General features: G+C 43.4%; 1 protein-coding gene across 1 annotated transcript in view; it reads left to right on the top strand.

Annotated features, from left to right (window-relative positions):
• The window catches only part of LOC308292718 (serine/threonine-protein phosphatase 6 regulatory ankyrin repeat subunit A-like), a gene marked incomplete at its 5' end in the record, with an annotated part of 41,001 nt that overhangs the window by 21,180 nt on the left and 2,593 nt on the right, over window positions 1-17,228 (top strand). Inside the window, 15 exons of the mRNA XM_080735129.1 lie at window positions 1,362-1,466; window positions 8,078-8,156; window positions 8,783-8,897; window positions 9,944-10,026; window positions 10,142-10,205; window positions 10,306-10,374; window positions 11,435-11,575; window positions 12,574-12,685; window positions 12,805-12,831; window positions 13,340-13,414; window positions 13,802-14,003; window positions 14,233-14,320; window positions 14,550-14,667; window positions 16,127-16,346; window positions 17,008-17,095. Coding sequence (XP_080591255.1) covers window positions 1,362-1,466; window positions 8,078-8,156; window positions 8,783-8,897; window positions 9,944-10,026; window positions 10,142-10,205; window positions 10,306-10,374; window positions 11,435-11,575; window positions 12,574-12,685; window positions 12,805-12,831; window positions 13,340-13,414; window positions 13,802-14,003; window positions 14,233-14,320; window positions 14,550-14,667; window positions 16,127-16,346; window positions 17,008-17,095 — 1,586 coding nt within the window. The remainder of the gene's footprint in view (window positions 1-1,361; window positions 1,467-8,077; window positions 8,157-8,782; window positions 8,898-9,943; window positions 10,027-10,141; window positions 10,206-10,305; window positions 10,375-11,434; window positions 11,576-12,573; window positions 12,686-12,804; window positions 12,832-13,339; window positions 13,415-13,801; window positions 14,004-14,232; window positions 14,321-14,549; window positions 14,668-16,126; window positions 16,347-17,007; window positions 17,096-17,228) is intronic.

The following is a 17,228-nucleotide window of genomic DNA, read 5'->3' on the forward strand; positions in this document are numbered from 1 at the left end:
CAGTCTATATTTTAAGATTGCAGACCTGGCTCAGAACAAGCACATTATAGCCTACGAACGCATGCGAGAGCATTTTCGGGACCAGCGCGGCGCCGCTGTGATCTACCGTGAGGCGTGAGCCTCCAATTTATACAGTGACGCGAGTCCTTTTAAATATGGATAAAACCCGAAGCTCCAAACCTGGCTGTGCCCATCCCCGTGCACGCACGCTGCGGATGATTTATTTGGGGGTCCACGGCCCACCTGGGAGAAGACCAGCCCGCGCAGGAACGGTACATGATCGCTAGTTCAAGCACTCCAAAGTGCATTGCGCTCGTCACCGAAATTGGGTTAAATTAATATCCAAAACGTAACCGTGGGGTCTCTCAATTTATACAGTAGATACTGTACACTATGCTGGAGTTAATGATGAAACCCGACGTGGCGAGCCTTGAGATCATGGCCATGGGGAATATGATTGCTTGTAACCAAATGAACGCTCTCTGTCTGCGCACGCACGGCACGGGTAGGCAATGGTTTAAATTAATATCCAAAAGTATTCATGGCAGTGACCAGTGACTTGTGTCATTCATGTCGGCTGCGGTGCGCCTCCTTGTCAAAGATTGTACCGTTGGTTAATCCCACGTTTCCACTGTCAAAGACTGCTGTGTAAACCAAAATGCTGCTGTTCCAAGTAGCCTAGTTGCGTGTGTAGGTGTGTGCGTGCGTGCGTGCATGTGTGCGTGGTCTGTGTGGGACGCGGACATGGCTTTTCTTTGGTTGTTAGGTCGTATTCGGGTTGTTCTGGTCGTAAAATGGGGGCGTTTCGAGAATAATTAAGGGCGTGTTATTTAAATTTCAGCCTGCGCATTTATCAACGCTGGGATCAAATGTACGCCAGGTGTGTCTGTTTAGGAAGCATTGATAAATGCCGTGCACACGTTGCCCTACGCAAAATTTGGTGAAAAAAATAGACCATTTTTTACACTCCATTGATAAATGAGGGCCACTGCTTGTGAAAAGTGTGCCTTAAAAGAGCCGCCCCCATTATTGCCTACGTACAATTTCCCACACAAGCGGTGCTTGACGAACACCACCCAGCAACCCTTCACACGACTGCTCTATTTCCAGCCTTAACCACTACTGGAAAAATAAGAAATTCTGTGGTGAAAAAATTCTGTGCCGGATGTATTTGCCAATGCCTTGAGTGTGACAACTCTTCTTGTCACTTTAGCTTTTTTCTCCCTTTTTTATTTCTATATGATATGAAGAAACAGGTCACCCATTAGGAAGATCTGTCTTACTTATCATTAATCCATGCAGGCAGAGGAGGAAGATATTAAAACTAAATTACACTATGAACTCTCACTGTATTTTCTCAGGTGAATGAGAGGGGGTTCTCTGCACTCCATTTTGCCTCCTCTTCACGCCAGGGGGCGCTGTGTCAGGAGCTGCTGCTGGCCAATGGAGCTCACGTCAACATCAGAGTGGGTACCACCTTCACTGTCCTGTGTGTGTGTCTCTATCTATGGGAGATTCTGCAAATACATGATGAAACCACATGACCATGATAACAAAGGCAGCCGAAGGCCTTGTCAGCCGGCTGCTTGACTCAGTCAGGTGCCGGAGTCAGCCGGCTGCTTGAGTTAGCCGGTTCCTTGAGTCAGCCGGTTCCAGCCGCGTCTCAAGTCCTTAAATTATTCCTATTTCCTTCAATTGTTTCCTATTTCCTTGTATGTTAGTCCCGCCCACTGGGAGTTGGCCTATCACCTGTGATGTTGTCATCAGAAATGGCCAATGGGATGTCTCCTCTTCTCTATTTCCTCAATGGGAGGGACTAACATATAAGCAAGGAAATAGGAAATGGGATTGATTTAAGGACTTGAGACGCAGCTGTCAGTCGGTTCCTTGGGTCAGTCGGGTTCTTAAGCCAGCCGGCTGCTTGGGTTAGTTGGATGCTTGGGTCAGTCAAGAGATTGAGTCAGCCGGGCTTCAGGGGCTATAAAATCATTAACAGGACTACTATGCCAATATTACACAATACTATACCTGGAGCCGAGAAGATTGAATATATGGACTGCTTGTTGTAAATAATAAATCATCATAAATCACGGCAATATGTTGCGTGTTTGTGCTGTTTCTGTTGCAACTGTCCAGAAAAAGATTGCCGTGCAATGCAGAATATCGTGTCCATGGAGAGTTATATTTGATCAGATTGAAATGTAAGTGCTGGGTTTTCTTTGCCCCAAACACTTTGCGTGGTTTGACGTTCTTAGGTGTGACACTTTGGTTTGGCAGTGTCTATAAAAGAACAGTTTGTACCAATCCATGGTTTTGTGGCAGACCTTAGTGTACTGCAGGAGCTGATCAGACCTGTCAACAACAACTGTATGTGCATTAATAGGAGTAGGACGAGGGAGATTTGTTACAGTTTTACTTTTCACTCTCCTCTGCACTGTTTCTCCAGAAAACAGACACTTTGCAAACACCAGTGGATCCTTTCTAATCCATTTTATAGACTCTCACAGGGTTTGCCTGGCCAGTGCCTTTGATCATTTCAAAGGGCAGACTTTGTGATTTACCCGGTATTTCCCACAGGCCCTAAAGTTCATGGCATAGATGTCTTTGAAAAGCCCTGGACTTGTGTAAAAGTTGTTCACATAAAGAATGCATCAAGAATAGAATGCAGGCATCGTCAGGGACTATGAACTACAAAACCTTTTGTTCTGTGATCTCCATGATTTCACAGAGTAATTAATGTGCCTGTTTCTCAAGTCGCCCGAACCAAAATGTTTGAACTCTCCCACTTTGCTTTCTTATATTTGGATATTTCTGTATTGGCCTTAGTGGCTACCCTCATCTCATCTACCTCCAAATTGTGATTATTGTGGTACTGAGTTTGGCAGGTGAATGACATCCAGGAGGTTTTACACAGTTAAAAGTCCTCATTCATTACACATGGACACATCAGCCAATTTGTATACTTTTTTCCCTGTTTCTATGGTTTTACACGCTTGTTTGTTTGAGTCTTCACAGTGTAATTAAAAGAAGGTAACTGGAACAACTCCAGTGGAGTTTATATGGCTGTGGTATTCATGCAAGGATGACTCAGGGTTTGTTCCATGATAAAAACTTCAGGGTTTTCTAGAAAATACAGTTTTATTGAAGCATTTCAGATAGCTCACACAACAATATATCATTTTCATGTAATTCTTTGTTTTCATTATAACAACGGATAATACTAAGTAAGTAAGAAGCTTTGGAAACCAACCGTGCCCCAGCCATGTGGCCCATAGGTCAGGAGTCTATCTCCTGTTTCTGTAGCAGGAGGCAGCTTGGTGTAGTAAAGTACACCCCCTCCACATGACGCTAGAATGTCACAGATGATACAAACATCAGGGTTTCCTTCTGGGGTTGACAGGAGGGCCATACTCACTGACGACTGAAATGATACACACAAGAGTGATTAAATATGCTAGAATTTTAAAAGTGTACATACAGTATTTTACAGTATCTTCAAAGATGAAATGTATGGCAGCATGCATACTAAATTAAGGAAGCCCACTAAAATGCAGCGCCAGCAGTAAGCAGGGCAAAGCTACAGCTATTTTATTGCCGTTTATGTAAATGAGCCTGAATAATTTCTGTGTTGTGGTTTGAATATTAATTACATTGGGAAACTCTTGACCTTGTTCCACTTTTTAATGTCACTGATAGTTGAACTCCAACACATGCAAAACTGATGGATGATTTACCTTGACCTTTGAACTCATCGCTGGTTCTGTTGTCTTGACGGCTCTAGGATGCTGTTATCTCATCTGCATCTGGTTGCGACCGTTAGGTCGCAAGTTACTATGAAAAGCTCCACCGGCTGTCTGTCTGTCTGTCCGTCCGTCACGTCACACTTTTGCCCTACTCTTATCTCCGGCACCGTTGCCCCGATCCATGCCAAACTTTGCACACATACTCCTTGGAAGGCAACTCACAACCTCCACCCCTCATTTCTCACATGACCCTCTTCTAGCGCCACCATCAGGCTGATTTTTGCAAAACACATTTTTGGACACTGCTCCTACAGATTTGGGCCTGAATTCACACAAAGCCGTGCACAGTATCTTGTTGTCATCAACATGGATCTGTCCCATTTCCCATATTCCCTCCTGATTGGCTACGATTGTCTTCTAAAGTTTGTGTATGCGACCTGGCGGTCGCTTATCTCCTGTTTCGGGAGTCTTACTGGTCCTAAAACCTGGTGACAGGGATGCGGTTAGTCTCGCAGTAGTCTCGCGTAGCCAGACAACTATTCCAGAATCTCCGAATGCTATATACAGTCTGGAACGGCAGCTCCCGAACGGCGAGTATCGGAAGTAGCCAGTGCTGCACTGAACTGTAGTCCCATTGGAAACATAACAGAAACACAATAGCTCAGACAAAGTCATTCGAGCGGCCTATTCTTGTTATGGGTGTATAGTTTAAGAAAACGTTTGAAAACATCATGGAAGTAACACCAATAACACCAGAGAAAGACGAAATAACGCCCCCAGAAATATTGAAATGAGACATATCGCTTCCAGTAGGACATGTTATTGCTACTGCACCAAGGGAGTGGTTGCGTCACATCCGCTTTATCTCGCACTCATCGTTTCTATTTCCGTTTGCCAGACTGTATGCCGGGAGCATTTGCCCAAATCGCGGAGGCAACAATCTGGCCTCGCGAGACTACTTTGGCAGCAATGCCTCTACAATTACTATAGTTACTACAATATCACCCATGCATACTGAGAACTGACTGAGAAACATGCCATGCCAAAATTCATCTCTAATTGAAATCTATGACATTAAAATGTGTCTAACTATGGGATCAAGCAGCAAATGTATGGAGAAATAATTGCCACCGCAGGGAGCACGCTCCATATGGCCATTCATTTATTTGTGAATTAATTTTCCCCATTGAGTTGAATGGGGAAAATTCAAATGGTAAGACAGAATTAATTTGCAAGTGTGACTCGCATCACGGCAGTCACACTTACAAATTAATTCTGTCCTTGTCCCTTTTATGCCCATATATGGAGATCCCTGATCCCATAAAAGGGATTCCCATTCCCATATCTGGGAATGTCCATATAATTATGTACAAGTGGTTGCTGCAACGCGAGTCACACTTGCAAATGAATTCCGTCCTTGTCCCTTTTATGCCCACATATGGAGATCGTGTGGCTTAGATCTATAAGCTCACAACGCGTCGCACTGTGATGAGTTGTGAGCTTGTACATCGGCTATGTTAGGAGAGCGACACCGGTGCACAACAAAGTATAACAGGGCTTATAAGCCGGGTATATTATTGGTCTCGCTTTCAACACATAAAGCGAGAGAAAGCAGTTGTATTTTCTAATCTGCCTTCCCTTCAGTGGATCGATCACTGCCTGGAAATCGAGCTCATCATCTGAGTCCTCCTCCTCTGATAATGTTTGATTCTTTTCATACAGCACACACCTCTTACAGCACCAAAGAAAGCAATTATTCAGCTGTCAATTTTGACGAGTCATTGTTGCTTTCCCAGCTTTGTTTTACTTTAATCAGCATCATATCAAAAAGGTGCTACCATTACACTGGCAATAATGACAGGCACCCTGTCTGACACATTATACCATCTATAAAATCGACAAAGTAAAACGTTATTTATTATGGCCTATTTCAGCCAAAGCAGAGATACAGATGTGCATTAGTGCAGTGCTGGATAATTATAGACCCATCTCTAATTTGCCTTTTCTGGGCAAGGTCCTAGAAAAAATTATCTTTCATCAATTGGATGTGTTTCTGCAGAACAATAAGGTGCACAACAAATTCCAATCCGGTCAGGAAAGGACACAGCACAGAAACTGCACTTTTAAAAGTTATTAATGATCTTAGGGTGGCTGCTGACAACAAAGATGTGTCCGTTCTCCTACTGCTGGACCTATCGGCGGCTTTTGACACAATTGACCATACAATTCTAATACAACGTCTCGAACACTGGGTAGGACTGTCAGGGACAGCTCTGTCCTGGTTTTACTCTTACCTAACAGGCAGAAGCTACTCTGTTAATCTAGCTGACTTTGAGTCAAACAAACACAACATCTGCTCTGGTATTCCACAGGGCTCGATTCTTGGTCCTTTATTATTCTCCCTCTATATACTGCCGCTGGGAGAACTTATTTCCGCTCACGGTGTGAATTTCCATTTCTATGCTGATGACACCCAGTTGTACCTTTCGGTGGCTCCGGATGACCCCTGTGCTCTAGACCCATTGCTGACGTGTGTGTCTAGCATAAAATGCTGGATGAGTGAGAACTTTCTCAAGCTAAATGAGGACAAGACAGAAGTTCTCATAATAGGTTCTACTGCCCAGAGAGAATCAATAATAAGTAGACTTGGTAACCTGGCTAAAGAAAGTAACACCTCTGTAAAGAACCTGGGGGTGATCATTGATGCTGAATTAAATTTTAATACACACATTAATCATGTCACGAAGATTGCCTTCTTTCACCTTAGAAATATTGCGCGAATTAGAGCCTATCTGTCGCTGAACGATGCAAAAACGCTGATCCACGCTTTTGTTTTCTCTCGGCTTGATTACTGCAATGCACTTCTCTCCGGTCTGCCAAAGAAATCAACTGACAGACTACAACTTGTTCAAAATGCAGCAGCCAGAGTTTTAACTAAAACTAAGATAAGAGAACATATTACTCCAGTTTTAGCGTCGCTACACTGGCTCCCGGTTGTTTTTAGGATTGATTTTAAAATTCTTTTACTTGTTTATAAAGCTCTAAATGGTCTGGCACCTTCGTACCTCTATGACTGCCTGCATAGATATGTTCCAACCCGCCCACTCAGGTCCTCTAGTGCAGACCTACTTGAGGCGCCAACAATGACATATAAAAAATATGGTGAAGCAGCTTTCTGCTTCTATGGACCGACAGCTTGGAATAAACTCCCACTACACCTAAGACAGGCAGCCTCGGTGGATAGCTTTAAAGCACAGCTCAAGACCTATTTCTTTACTCTTGCTTTTAGCTGAATGTTTAAATCCCTGTGCTGCTACTGACGTCCGCACTGCTCTGAAATTGTTCTTCAATGTTTTATGTTTTTATTTTTCTGCTTTATTGTAATCATTTTAATTATTTATTTTTATTATGTATTTTTTATTTTATTTTACTTTTCTCTGTTAAGCACTTGTGCTTCATTTTATGCTCTGTAAAGCACTTTGAGCTGCATTTCATGTCATGAAAGGTGCTATACAAATAAAGTTTTATTATTATTATTATTATATTTAACGTTTGAGTTATTGTTGTGCCTATCCCTTTGTATCATGCTGAATGCGTAATTGTTGCATCATCAACTGATATAAGAGAGTAGTAGGTCGTAGGTAATGTATTTCTGGTATATTTTGATTTGCTCATAATGCATAGCTCCGTTTGGTCTGGAGACGAGCCTGAGATCAAAAGATTTGCATTTGCACTTTTTTATACAGATTATACTATCTGTTCTGACAGAAAGGTTATGGACACAAATTTAGGTGTGTTTGCAGAAAATGTTTTTTCCCCATTCTGGTCAGATTTTACCCTGAAAGTAGACTCATTATCATTCTTTATCATCATATGATAGTTTAAGATATGCACCAGATATTCACAGAATGTTTGACTGTACCAGCACACAGTGTGAATAAATGAATGGGTGGTTCTGTTCAGGCCATATGGAAGAATGGGGGAGCTAACTCCCTGCGGCTGCAAGCCTTGTTTGTGTGGAGGTTATCTCTCTCTTGAGGCTAAAGCCCAACCAATATGGTGTCCTTGGAACCAATACCAATCATGATATTACATTTGCAAAAACCGCTTGACCATCATCTGACCATCATTTCTGAATTCCTGCTGCTGGAATGAGTAATGCACTATTTCTTGCATAGATTGTATGAACAGTTCTGTCAGTGGTTAGGATGTTCAAACCACAAAGCACTGATCGTTCTCTCTTTTTCTGTCCCTGCACACTCTCCAACACGTTCTGTCCTTTATACTGTATCAAAATGTAATTTCTCTCTTTTCCTCTGTCGCCCTCTCTCTAGAGTAAGGACGGTAAGACGCCCCTCCACATGGCTGCTGCACATGGCAGGTTCTCTCGTTCTCAAGCCCTCATTACAAATGGTGAGCCTTCTGGTGTGTGTGTGTGTGTGTGTGTGTGTGTGTGTGTGTGTGTGTGTGTGTGTGTGTGTGTGTGTGTGTGTGTGTGTGTGTGTGTGTGTGTGTGTGTGTGTGTGTGTGTGTGTGTGTGTGTGTGTGTGTGTGTGTGCGCGTGTGCGTGTGTGCGTGCGCCACAGATGGCAGGTCTGTCTAGGGGCAGGATCAAGCAACTGTTCATTGCCTAGTCTTATTTTCAATAGCTTCCTTAATGTATGTATGTACAGTATTGGATGTTGGATTTTCAATGGTATAATATATACTAGTACTTGCTAAATTGAAGGGTTGGATTGGGGATAATGTCCAGGGGGTGTACTTGTGCATCAAGCTGCCTCACACTACAGAAGCAGGAGATGTTACTTACTTGCTAAATTGAGTGAAAGTATGTACGTATATGTCCCACTGCTGCCTTTGTGTGTGTGTGTGTGTGTGTGTGTGTGTGTGTGTGTGTGTGTGTGTGTGTGTGTGTGTGTGTGTGTGTGTGTGTGTGTGTGTGTGTGTGTGTGTGTGTGTGTGTGTGTGTGTGTGTGTGTGTGTGTGTGTGTGTGTGTGTGTGTGTGTGTGTGTGTGTGTGTGTGTGTGTGTGTGTATAGGAGCGGAGGTTGACTGTGAGGACAAGAGCAAAAACACAGCCCTTCACATTGCTGCTCGCTACGGCCATGAGCTCATAATCACTACACTACTCAACCATGGAGCACTCACCACCAGGTCAGTAACATAATTTAATTACGATTCTGACAATTAAGCTATTGACAGAGCTTTTTGACTAATATAATATGACTAATATAAACCCTAAATACAAAGTAACGCAGCACTGTGGTTGTCCTTGAGCCTGGCTGCTGGTGCCCTGTGGGATGGTCTGTGACGCGTGATAGTGGATGATAGCGATGTTCAGTTAAAAGGATCCCTGGCTAATACGACAAATATGCCTTAATACATTATAATTGTCATCTATAACTACAATGTAAAATTAAAAACACCTAAATATTTTATTTGTTCTAGAAATGGCGAATCTTTCACTCAATAGGGGAAATGCCCGTCGCAAGTTGATGATGTCATAAAACCATGTGTGGTCTATGGAATTTATGGCATGCATGTGCAAAAAAACAACAACACACACACATTTGAAATATTGATTTGATGCTCCTATTAACCATAGGAAATATCAAGTTTGTTTTTATTTTCACATTCCAGAAATTCCATAGGGATGATCACACATGGTTATATGACATCATCAACTTGTGACGGCCATTTCCCCTATTTAGTGAAAGATTAGCTATTTCTAGAAGTAATTAAAATATTTAAGTTGTTTTTAATTTTACATTGTAGTTATAGAGGACAATTGTAATGTATTAAGGCATATTTGTCCTATTAGCCAGGGATCCCTTTAAGTCCTGGAAAAGACGTGCTGTGATTGGCCAGAGGCACTTTGAGTGACGGTTCACTCCCAAACAGTATTTACTATTCTGGCCTCCTGGTTTACAACTCGCATGGCGTTCAGTCGGCTCAAGCGACTTTCGCCACGCTCGACACGGCGACTTGCTCGCTTTATCTCACTCGGCGGTGTCTCATGTGGATCAAGGTTGCTTGAGACGGCGCGCCTCCGTCGCATTTGTTGGAAAACGAATAATGTCTGTGTCCATGTTTTCTCAGCCAATGAGAATGCAGGGAGGGCGGTGCTTGCCCGAATGTCGCTAAGACTCACTATCATGCGTCTGTGACTGTCTGGTACGTATGTATTGTCTCTCTCCTAGGAGAGGAGTTCATGGGATGTTTCCACTGCACCTGGCATCTCTCAGTGGCTTCTCCGATTGCTGCCGGAAGCTGCTGACCTCAGGTTTGTGCACGCTCGCACGCACGCACAAACATCCAGTCCCCTGGGACCTCTCTTGGAGAATGTAACTCTGCTGCCATTACCTGCAACTGACATTATGAACGTTGTGTTTGTTCAGAATTTGACATAGACACTCCTGACGACTCTGGAAGAACCTGTCTACATGCAGCAGCAGCTGGGGGGTAAATCTGTGTTTCCTCACTACAAGCCTACTTCTACTGTACTTAACATTTTCCTCTTTTGTTATGACCAATGATATGTTTATTATTGTTATTTTACCAGGAACCTGGAGTGTCTGAACCTGCTGCTGAACACAGGAGCAGACTTCAATAGGAAAGACCACTTTGGCAGGTGAGGTTTCTTTTTTTTATATATATATATATAATTCTTAGCTTTTCTGCCTTTTATTGATAGATAGTAGATAGAGAATGACAGGAAACAGTGAGCGAGATGGGGAGCGACACGCAGCAAAGGTCGTCGGGTTCGGGGTTCAAACCCACGATGCACTGTCATGCTGCATTAGAGCCTATGTGGTATGCACATGCACTGCTAGGCTAGAACTAGATATTTATATTTATTCTGCTGATATATTGGCACTGGCAGTATTATTATTTTCAGTTACGGTACTTGTTTGTTGTACCATGTGCATCTGTTCTGAGCACAGTCCACACAGGAAAAGATCACTGATTCACTCTGATTCACTTACTGATCAGCCCAGTACATCCAAAGATGTATTGTTCATCCCTTTGCAGTGAGAATGGAAAAACTAAATTGTATAAACAGTACTTTTTGTCCAGTCTGTTTCAACCCATGGCCGCGTTGGTTGGGCCAGTGGTTCCCAAAGTGGATTTCAGGGACTCTTTAGGGGGTTCCTTTAGGGCGTTCTAAATTGACCCATACTAGTCTGTAACTCTGACAGTGTACAAATGGAGCCAAATGGACCCGTTAGGGTCCATTTGGAGGCAATCTGGCTAGCCATCGTCAGGGAAAAGTTCTGTCACTCTTTTCCCTTTTGCAGCAATGCAGAAGTCTGTAATCGAGAGACTAATTTGGAGGTAACTGTTGGTACTAGTTGACCATATTCATCACACAGCAGCCATTTTCCTCTTACATAATTCTCTGGTTGTTCATCCCCCCCTGAGTATTATGTCAGGGCAAAATGGCCACTGTGTGGATATGGTCAATTGGCTGGGTGATCACCAGTTAGACTGTGTAATGTGGTGTCCCAGTGAGTTAGAACAGTGGTTCTCAAAGTGGATTCCAGGGACTCTGTGGGTTCCTTTATGGGGGTCTAAATTTACGCATACAAGGCTGTAACTGACAGTGTACAAATGGAACCAAATGAACCTGACCTTGAAATTTGAAAGTTTGAGAAACACTGAGTTAGAACTAATGGTGTGACCCTCCCCAGGACACCACTCCACTATGCCTCCGCCAACTGTAACTACCAGTGTGTCTTTGCCCTGGTGGGCTCCGGCGCCAGTGTCAACGAGGTGGACCAGAGAGGCTGCAGCCCCCTGCACTACACTGCTGCAGCCGACACAGAGGGAAAGTAAGCCTTACTCACTGTTGTACGTACTGCGTGTGTGTGGGCACATGTGCCTCTTTGTGTATTTTTATCACGGCTTGTTATGCGATAAATCTGGATATTGGATAAACACGGGTGCTCCAGATGGCTTGGTAGAGCGGTGTCCACATTTCCACAACTGAGGAGACCCTGGTGTTTATCCGGATACAAAGAAACCACAACACACAGTGGAAAAACGGAAACCATTGACTGTTGAATATGTTTACCAAAGTGAGTAAATAAGGCTGTGGGTATGTGATAGACAAATTATCACCCGGTGTTCATCGCTGCCTTCGTATTATTCAACAACGAATACCCAGGTGACTATAGTGTGTGTCTGCGTAAGAAGCAGAGTTTGGAGGCACAATTGGCTGGTGTCCAGCTATTAGTTATTGTGCTAGCCACTTCACAGTGAATACATTTGTAAGGTATCCCAGCTCTATTTAGACAGTACGATGGAGATGGACACAGAGAGAGGGGCCAACATGTGACTTGGGATGAGACGATAAGCGATATTATCGTTTATCGTGATAAAAAACACTCACAATAATCGTATCATGGAGATTTATCGTGAAATCGTCCTCCGTCATGCACTGGAGTCAATTCACCTTTTATTTGCCGAGCTGCATATCCGGTACCACTTAAACCCTCTATAATTGGTAAAAGGTACTTATAATATACATACTTGATACCGTCTTTTTTCACTCTCTATCCGATGTCTTTGCCAAAACATAGCCGATCTACAAGCTCACAACGCGTCGTGCGGCGACGCGTTGTGAGCTTGTAGAGCTGCTATTTTTTGGCAAATGTTCCGCCCCAGGATAATAGATTTTGATTATCGCGATAATATCGTAAATCGCGATTTCTTTTGTCACAATAATCGTGATGTGAAATGTTCATATGGTCCCATCCCTACGTGTGACACTGGTCCTGCTGGGTGAGAAGTCAGGATGTGGTGACTCATGTTACTTTCTCTGTGCCAGGAGTCTGGAGTACCTGCTGAGGAATGACGCTAACCCAGGAATAAGAGACCGACAGGGCTACACCCCAGTGCACTATGCTTCCGCCTACGGACACATCCTCTGTTTGGAGCTGGTGGGGACTCATACAGAATTGAATGATTATAATGTATAAAAACAAATCTAGTAATGTCCCCCTGCAAACGGCTGGCCTACTTAAAAGTATGTCTTCTTCTTTTTTGTTTTTACTTCCAGATGGCAGCTGAGACCCCTCTTGATGTGGTAATATTAGTAATACTAACAACACTAACCTTTTTCTGTTTGGTTTTGTACATATTTCATTCATTCAATCAAATAAATCAAAGTGCAACAACTTTAAAATTATTTATAAATAAATCCAACAAACTGAAAAACTACAATGACTTGGAGGGATCAGAGGAAAAATACATCTTCATCAGTTAACTGTGGTTAACTTAATGCACATTGTGGCAAGAGCCCCCTCTGCTGGTCAAAATATTGACAGTTATAATTCTGCATTATTATATGATAATAATAAAAGATAATCATGTTTACTCTTAGGGAAATGTGGATGGTTATAGCAGAATAATGATAATAATTTGCGCTGTGGGATTAACAAAGGTCACAATCCTCAACCACCAGTAGAGCATACCCCTGCTTTAACGTTAAAATGCTGCAGAATTTGTATTTTTGTTGTGAGGTTGTACTATGTGAAGTGGAGTGCAACAATTCCCTATCATCTGTATATACTGTATGTGTCTGTCCCTTTCAGCTTCTGGACACATCAGGCACAGACCTCTTGAATGATTCAGAGAGCCAAGCCCCCCTCAGCCCGCTACACCTAGCGGTGAGTTCTCAGTGTTCCTCTACTGCAGAGTTACCCAAAGCTTTTCAGCTTGTCACACAAAAGTTAGATCTGGGCTCTCCCCCGGACACAAGCTTACAAAGGGAATTATATGAATTAACCACTAAAGCCCAATTTCAAAAGTAGCCCATCTACAAGCTCACAACGTCATCACAACATGGTGTGAGCTTGTAGATCGGCTATTTTAATTGCTACAGGTTTTTTATTTTTTATTTGGGGATTTTATTTCCCCCTGAAATAGTTCTGAAATTATTTACAAATGTATATAAAAAAAGGTACTCTCTGTGTTGTTCTGCCTTCGACCATTCCCTCTCCTCCATAACAATAGCATGATTCTAAAGGAAGCTGTGTTTGTATGGCACCCCCCAGGCCTACCACGGTCACTGTGGGGCGTTGGAGGTGCTCCTCAACTCCCTGTGTGAGGTGGACGTGCGGAGCCCAGAGGGGCGGACCGCCCTGAGCCTGGCCTGCTCCAGAGGCCACCAGGAGTGTGTGTCGTTGCTGCTGCACCACAGAGCCTCAGCCATGGCCCGCGACTACCAGCAGAAGAGGATGGCCATACATGCTGCAGGTACACAGGGTTTAGCTCTTGTTATACTATGTTTCTGGCTTGGTTGGCTCAATAACTTTTGGTGCTGGCCATACATTGTAATCGGTCCATTAAATAACTGTGTGTGTGTGTGTGTGTGTGTGTGTGTGTGTGTGTGTGTGTGTGTGTGTGTGTGTGTGTGTGTGTGTGTGTGTGTGTGTGTGTGTGTGTGTGTGTGTGTGTGTGTGTGTGTGTGTGTGTGTTCCCTCAGCTATGAATGGCCACCCAGAGTGCCTGCGCCTTCTCCTCAACAATAAAGACCAACTGGCCTCTGTGGACATCCAGGATGCAAACGGACAGTGAGTGTGTGTTAGAAATGGCTTCAGTGGGTTTTTCAGTGTGTGGGGGGGTGGGAGGGTTGCACAGGAGTCCCTTGATGCGAGCAGTGCTAAGCAGACACAGTGTGTGGGTGTACTCTATAACAATGACAACATTATTGTCTATTAAGTTGATTGTTGTTTTGTTTTTGTGTGTGTGTGTGTGTGTGTGTGTGTGTGTGTGTGTGTGTGTGTGTGTGGTGCGGTGCAGGAGTCCATTGATGCTAGCAGTGCTAAGCGGACACACAGAGTGTGTGTATGCTCTACTCAGTCAGGGAGCCAGTGTAGAGGCCCGGGACCGCTGGGGCAGGACAGCACTACACCGTGGGGTGAGGCATTCACGCACGCATTTCCTTGCATTGCTATACTTGTGAAGGGCTTTAGCTGTTTTCCATCTATGGCGTTCATTCCCTAATCTCTAACGTTAAAGCTGCATCTGTCCTGTCCGCCATTCAAGTACCAAAATGTCTACTGCTGAGCTGAGCCTGAGACAGAAAGCCCTTTTGGCTATGGGAGATACTACTTCAAGGAATACCTCTTGTCAACCAGTAGTGGTCCTTCCCGACCATAGGATCTAAATGTCTCAATAGAAGAGCAGGAAGACCACCTCCAACGACCACTGTGTTAGTAGTATTGTATTAACATAAACATACTCGGTTCAAATGTTTTATTCACTCAACAAAGCAGGCATCAGGATTTAAAATGAAGCAAACACAGAACTGAAAGTTCCTATGATTGGCCGTTAGTTGCGCTGTTCTGGTACCAGAAGCAACATGTTCTCCATAGGATTCCATTCTATTACCCAGAACTTTAACATTTGATTTTCTTACCTTAATAAACATTGTCATAAGTACTTTATGGTTCCTGTCGCTAGTTTAAAGCCTCGTTTCAATCCCCATGATATGCGTTTTGTTAAAATATGGGACAATTTATGTTATATTTGATGTTATAGCAGGGTATGCTGTAGGAGAGGCTTGTGATCATAGGCTTGTGATGGTTCTTCTTTGTGTGCTTTATTTGTGAAGCTCAACACCACATTCTCCCAAGTATCCCTGCAGTTGCATGTGAAAGTTGGCAGCCAATAGCATTCGAGATGGTACCATTTCTACCAATGAACGTTGATTTCTACAATGATGGCGGCACCTGTACAAGGGACAAAAAAAGCGTCATTTTCACAGCATAGAAACCAATGGCTTAACACCGTCTATGATTGCAACCACCAACACTATGCCTGACCTTTTACTCCAACCTACGTAACTGTAATTATACCACTAACCACCAAAATGTAATTATACCACTAACCACCTTAATGTAATTATATCAAGGGCTTTATTTTTGTCCATGTATTACCCCTTATCCCTAAACGTCTTTGCCTTTTTTTTTTATTAGTTCAAATAGCTGATCAACAAACTCACAACGTGTCAATGTAGATCAGCTATTTGAAGTATTTAAAAATGTTTGTACGGAAATATAGCTCAGCAAATGTCCTAACCTTAAAACAGCCTCTTGCAAAGTTAGGACCAGCTGAATGTCCTCACTTTACATACGATTATTCATATTGCTATCCTGTAACAGTAGAAGTTTACACACACACACACACACACACACACACACACACACACACACACACACACACACACACACACACACACACACACACACACACACACTTATAACCTACAGTTTGTTATAGAATGTTTTCTTTGTTCTCATCAATCCAAGTTGTTTGTGTACGGTAGATCAAGTCATGATGTTGTGTCAGTGATGTTCTTTCCCTTTCTTCCCCAGGCAGTGACGGGCCAGAAGGAGTGCGTGGAGGCCCTCCTCCAGCGCGGTGCCACTGTGTGTGTGAGGGACATCCGGGGCCGTACACCCATCCACCTGGCTGCCGCCTGCGGCCGCGTGGGCGTCCTGGGAGACCTGCTGCGGGCCACCAGCACCTCACACAGTGACATGCAGCACACTGACAGCCAGGGCTACACACCGCTGCACTGGGCCTGCTACAATGGTATGAATACCTACTATACACTAAAAATCAACCCTGTTAAATAGGTACAGTAGATCAGTGGTTCTCAACCTGTGGGTTGGGACCCCCAGATGTTTAGCTAAATGTCAACATTGTTTTCTCACTCAATAGTAAACAGACCAACTTGCAGTATAAGTATATCATTTTTATCTGCAAGTGGCAATTTAAGGACTTTTTTAGTACCTCTGGTCAAACATATTGGTCAAATTGTCAAATATTAGAGTCAGAAATTGTGAAAATAGCTGATCTACATGCTCACAACGCCTCGCGTTGCGAGGCGTTGTGAGCATGTGGATCGGCTATTTTCACAATGGATTAGATCGAGTAAAACTAAATGTAATGCCAACTCCTACAATTCCAGGTGCTTGTGAAGGGTCGGGGGTCCCCAGTTCAAATATGATTATTTTGCGGGGGTCGCAGCCTGAAAAGGTTGAGAACCACTGCAGTAGATTATGACTGATGATTTTACTGTTAACGAACGATAAAGAATTTAAATAAGAACTATTCTATTTTAGTAATGGTATAATATCATGGGGTCCGTGGCCTAATAGTAGTCAGATAGAGCGTCCTTGAAATGAAAAGGGTTTAGAATCACTGACTTGGGTAAACAAACTTGAGTTGCTGTTCCTCTGTTGCTCTCCAGGTTATGATGCGTGTGTGGAGATGCTGTTGGAACACGAGGCGTTCAAGAAGCTTCAGGGCAACCCCTTCAGCCCACTGCACTGTGCTGTGTAAGACATTGACAAACACAAATGTCCACCTCACAAAAACTGGTGTACATAATGTTCAGGCTGGCGACTCAAATCACAGTTTTGGCCCTTCCTGGTTGAGTTATTTTCTTCTTAACAGCTTGAAAGTTGATTT

This window comes from Nannobrachium achirus, assembly GCF_963921795.1.
Source record: "Nannobrachium achirus genome assembly, chromosome: 10".
NCBI lineage: Eukaryota > Metazoa > Chordata > Actinopteri > Myctophiformes > Myctophidae > Nannobrachium > Nannobrachium achirus.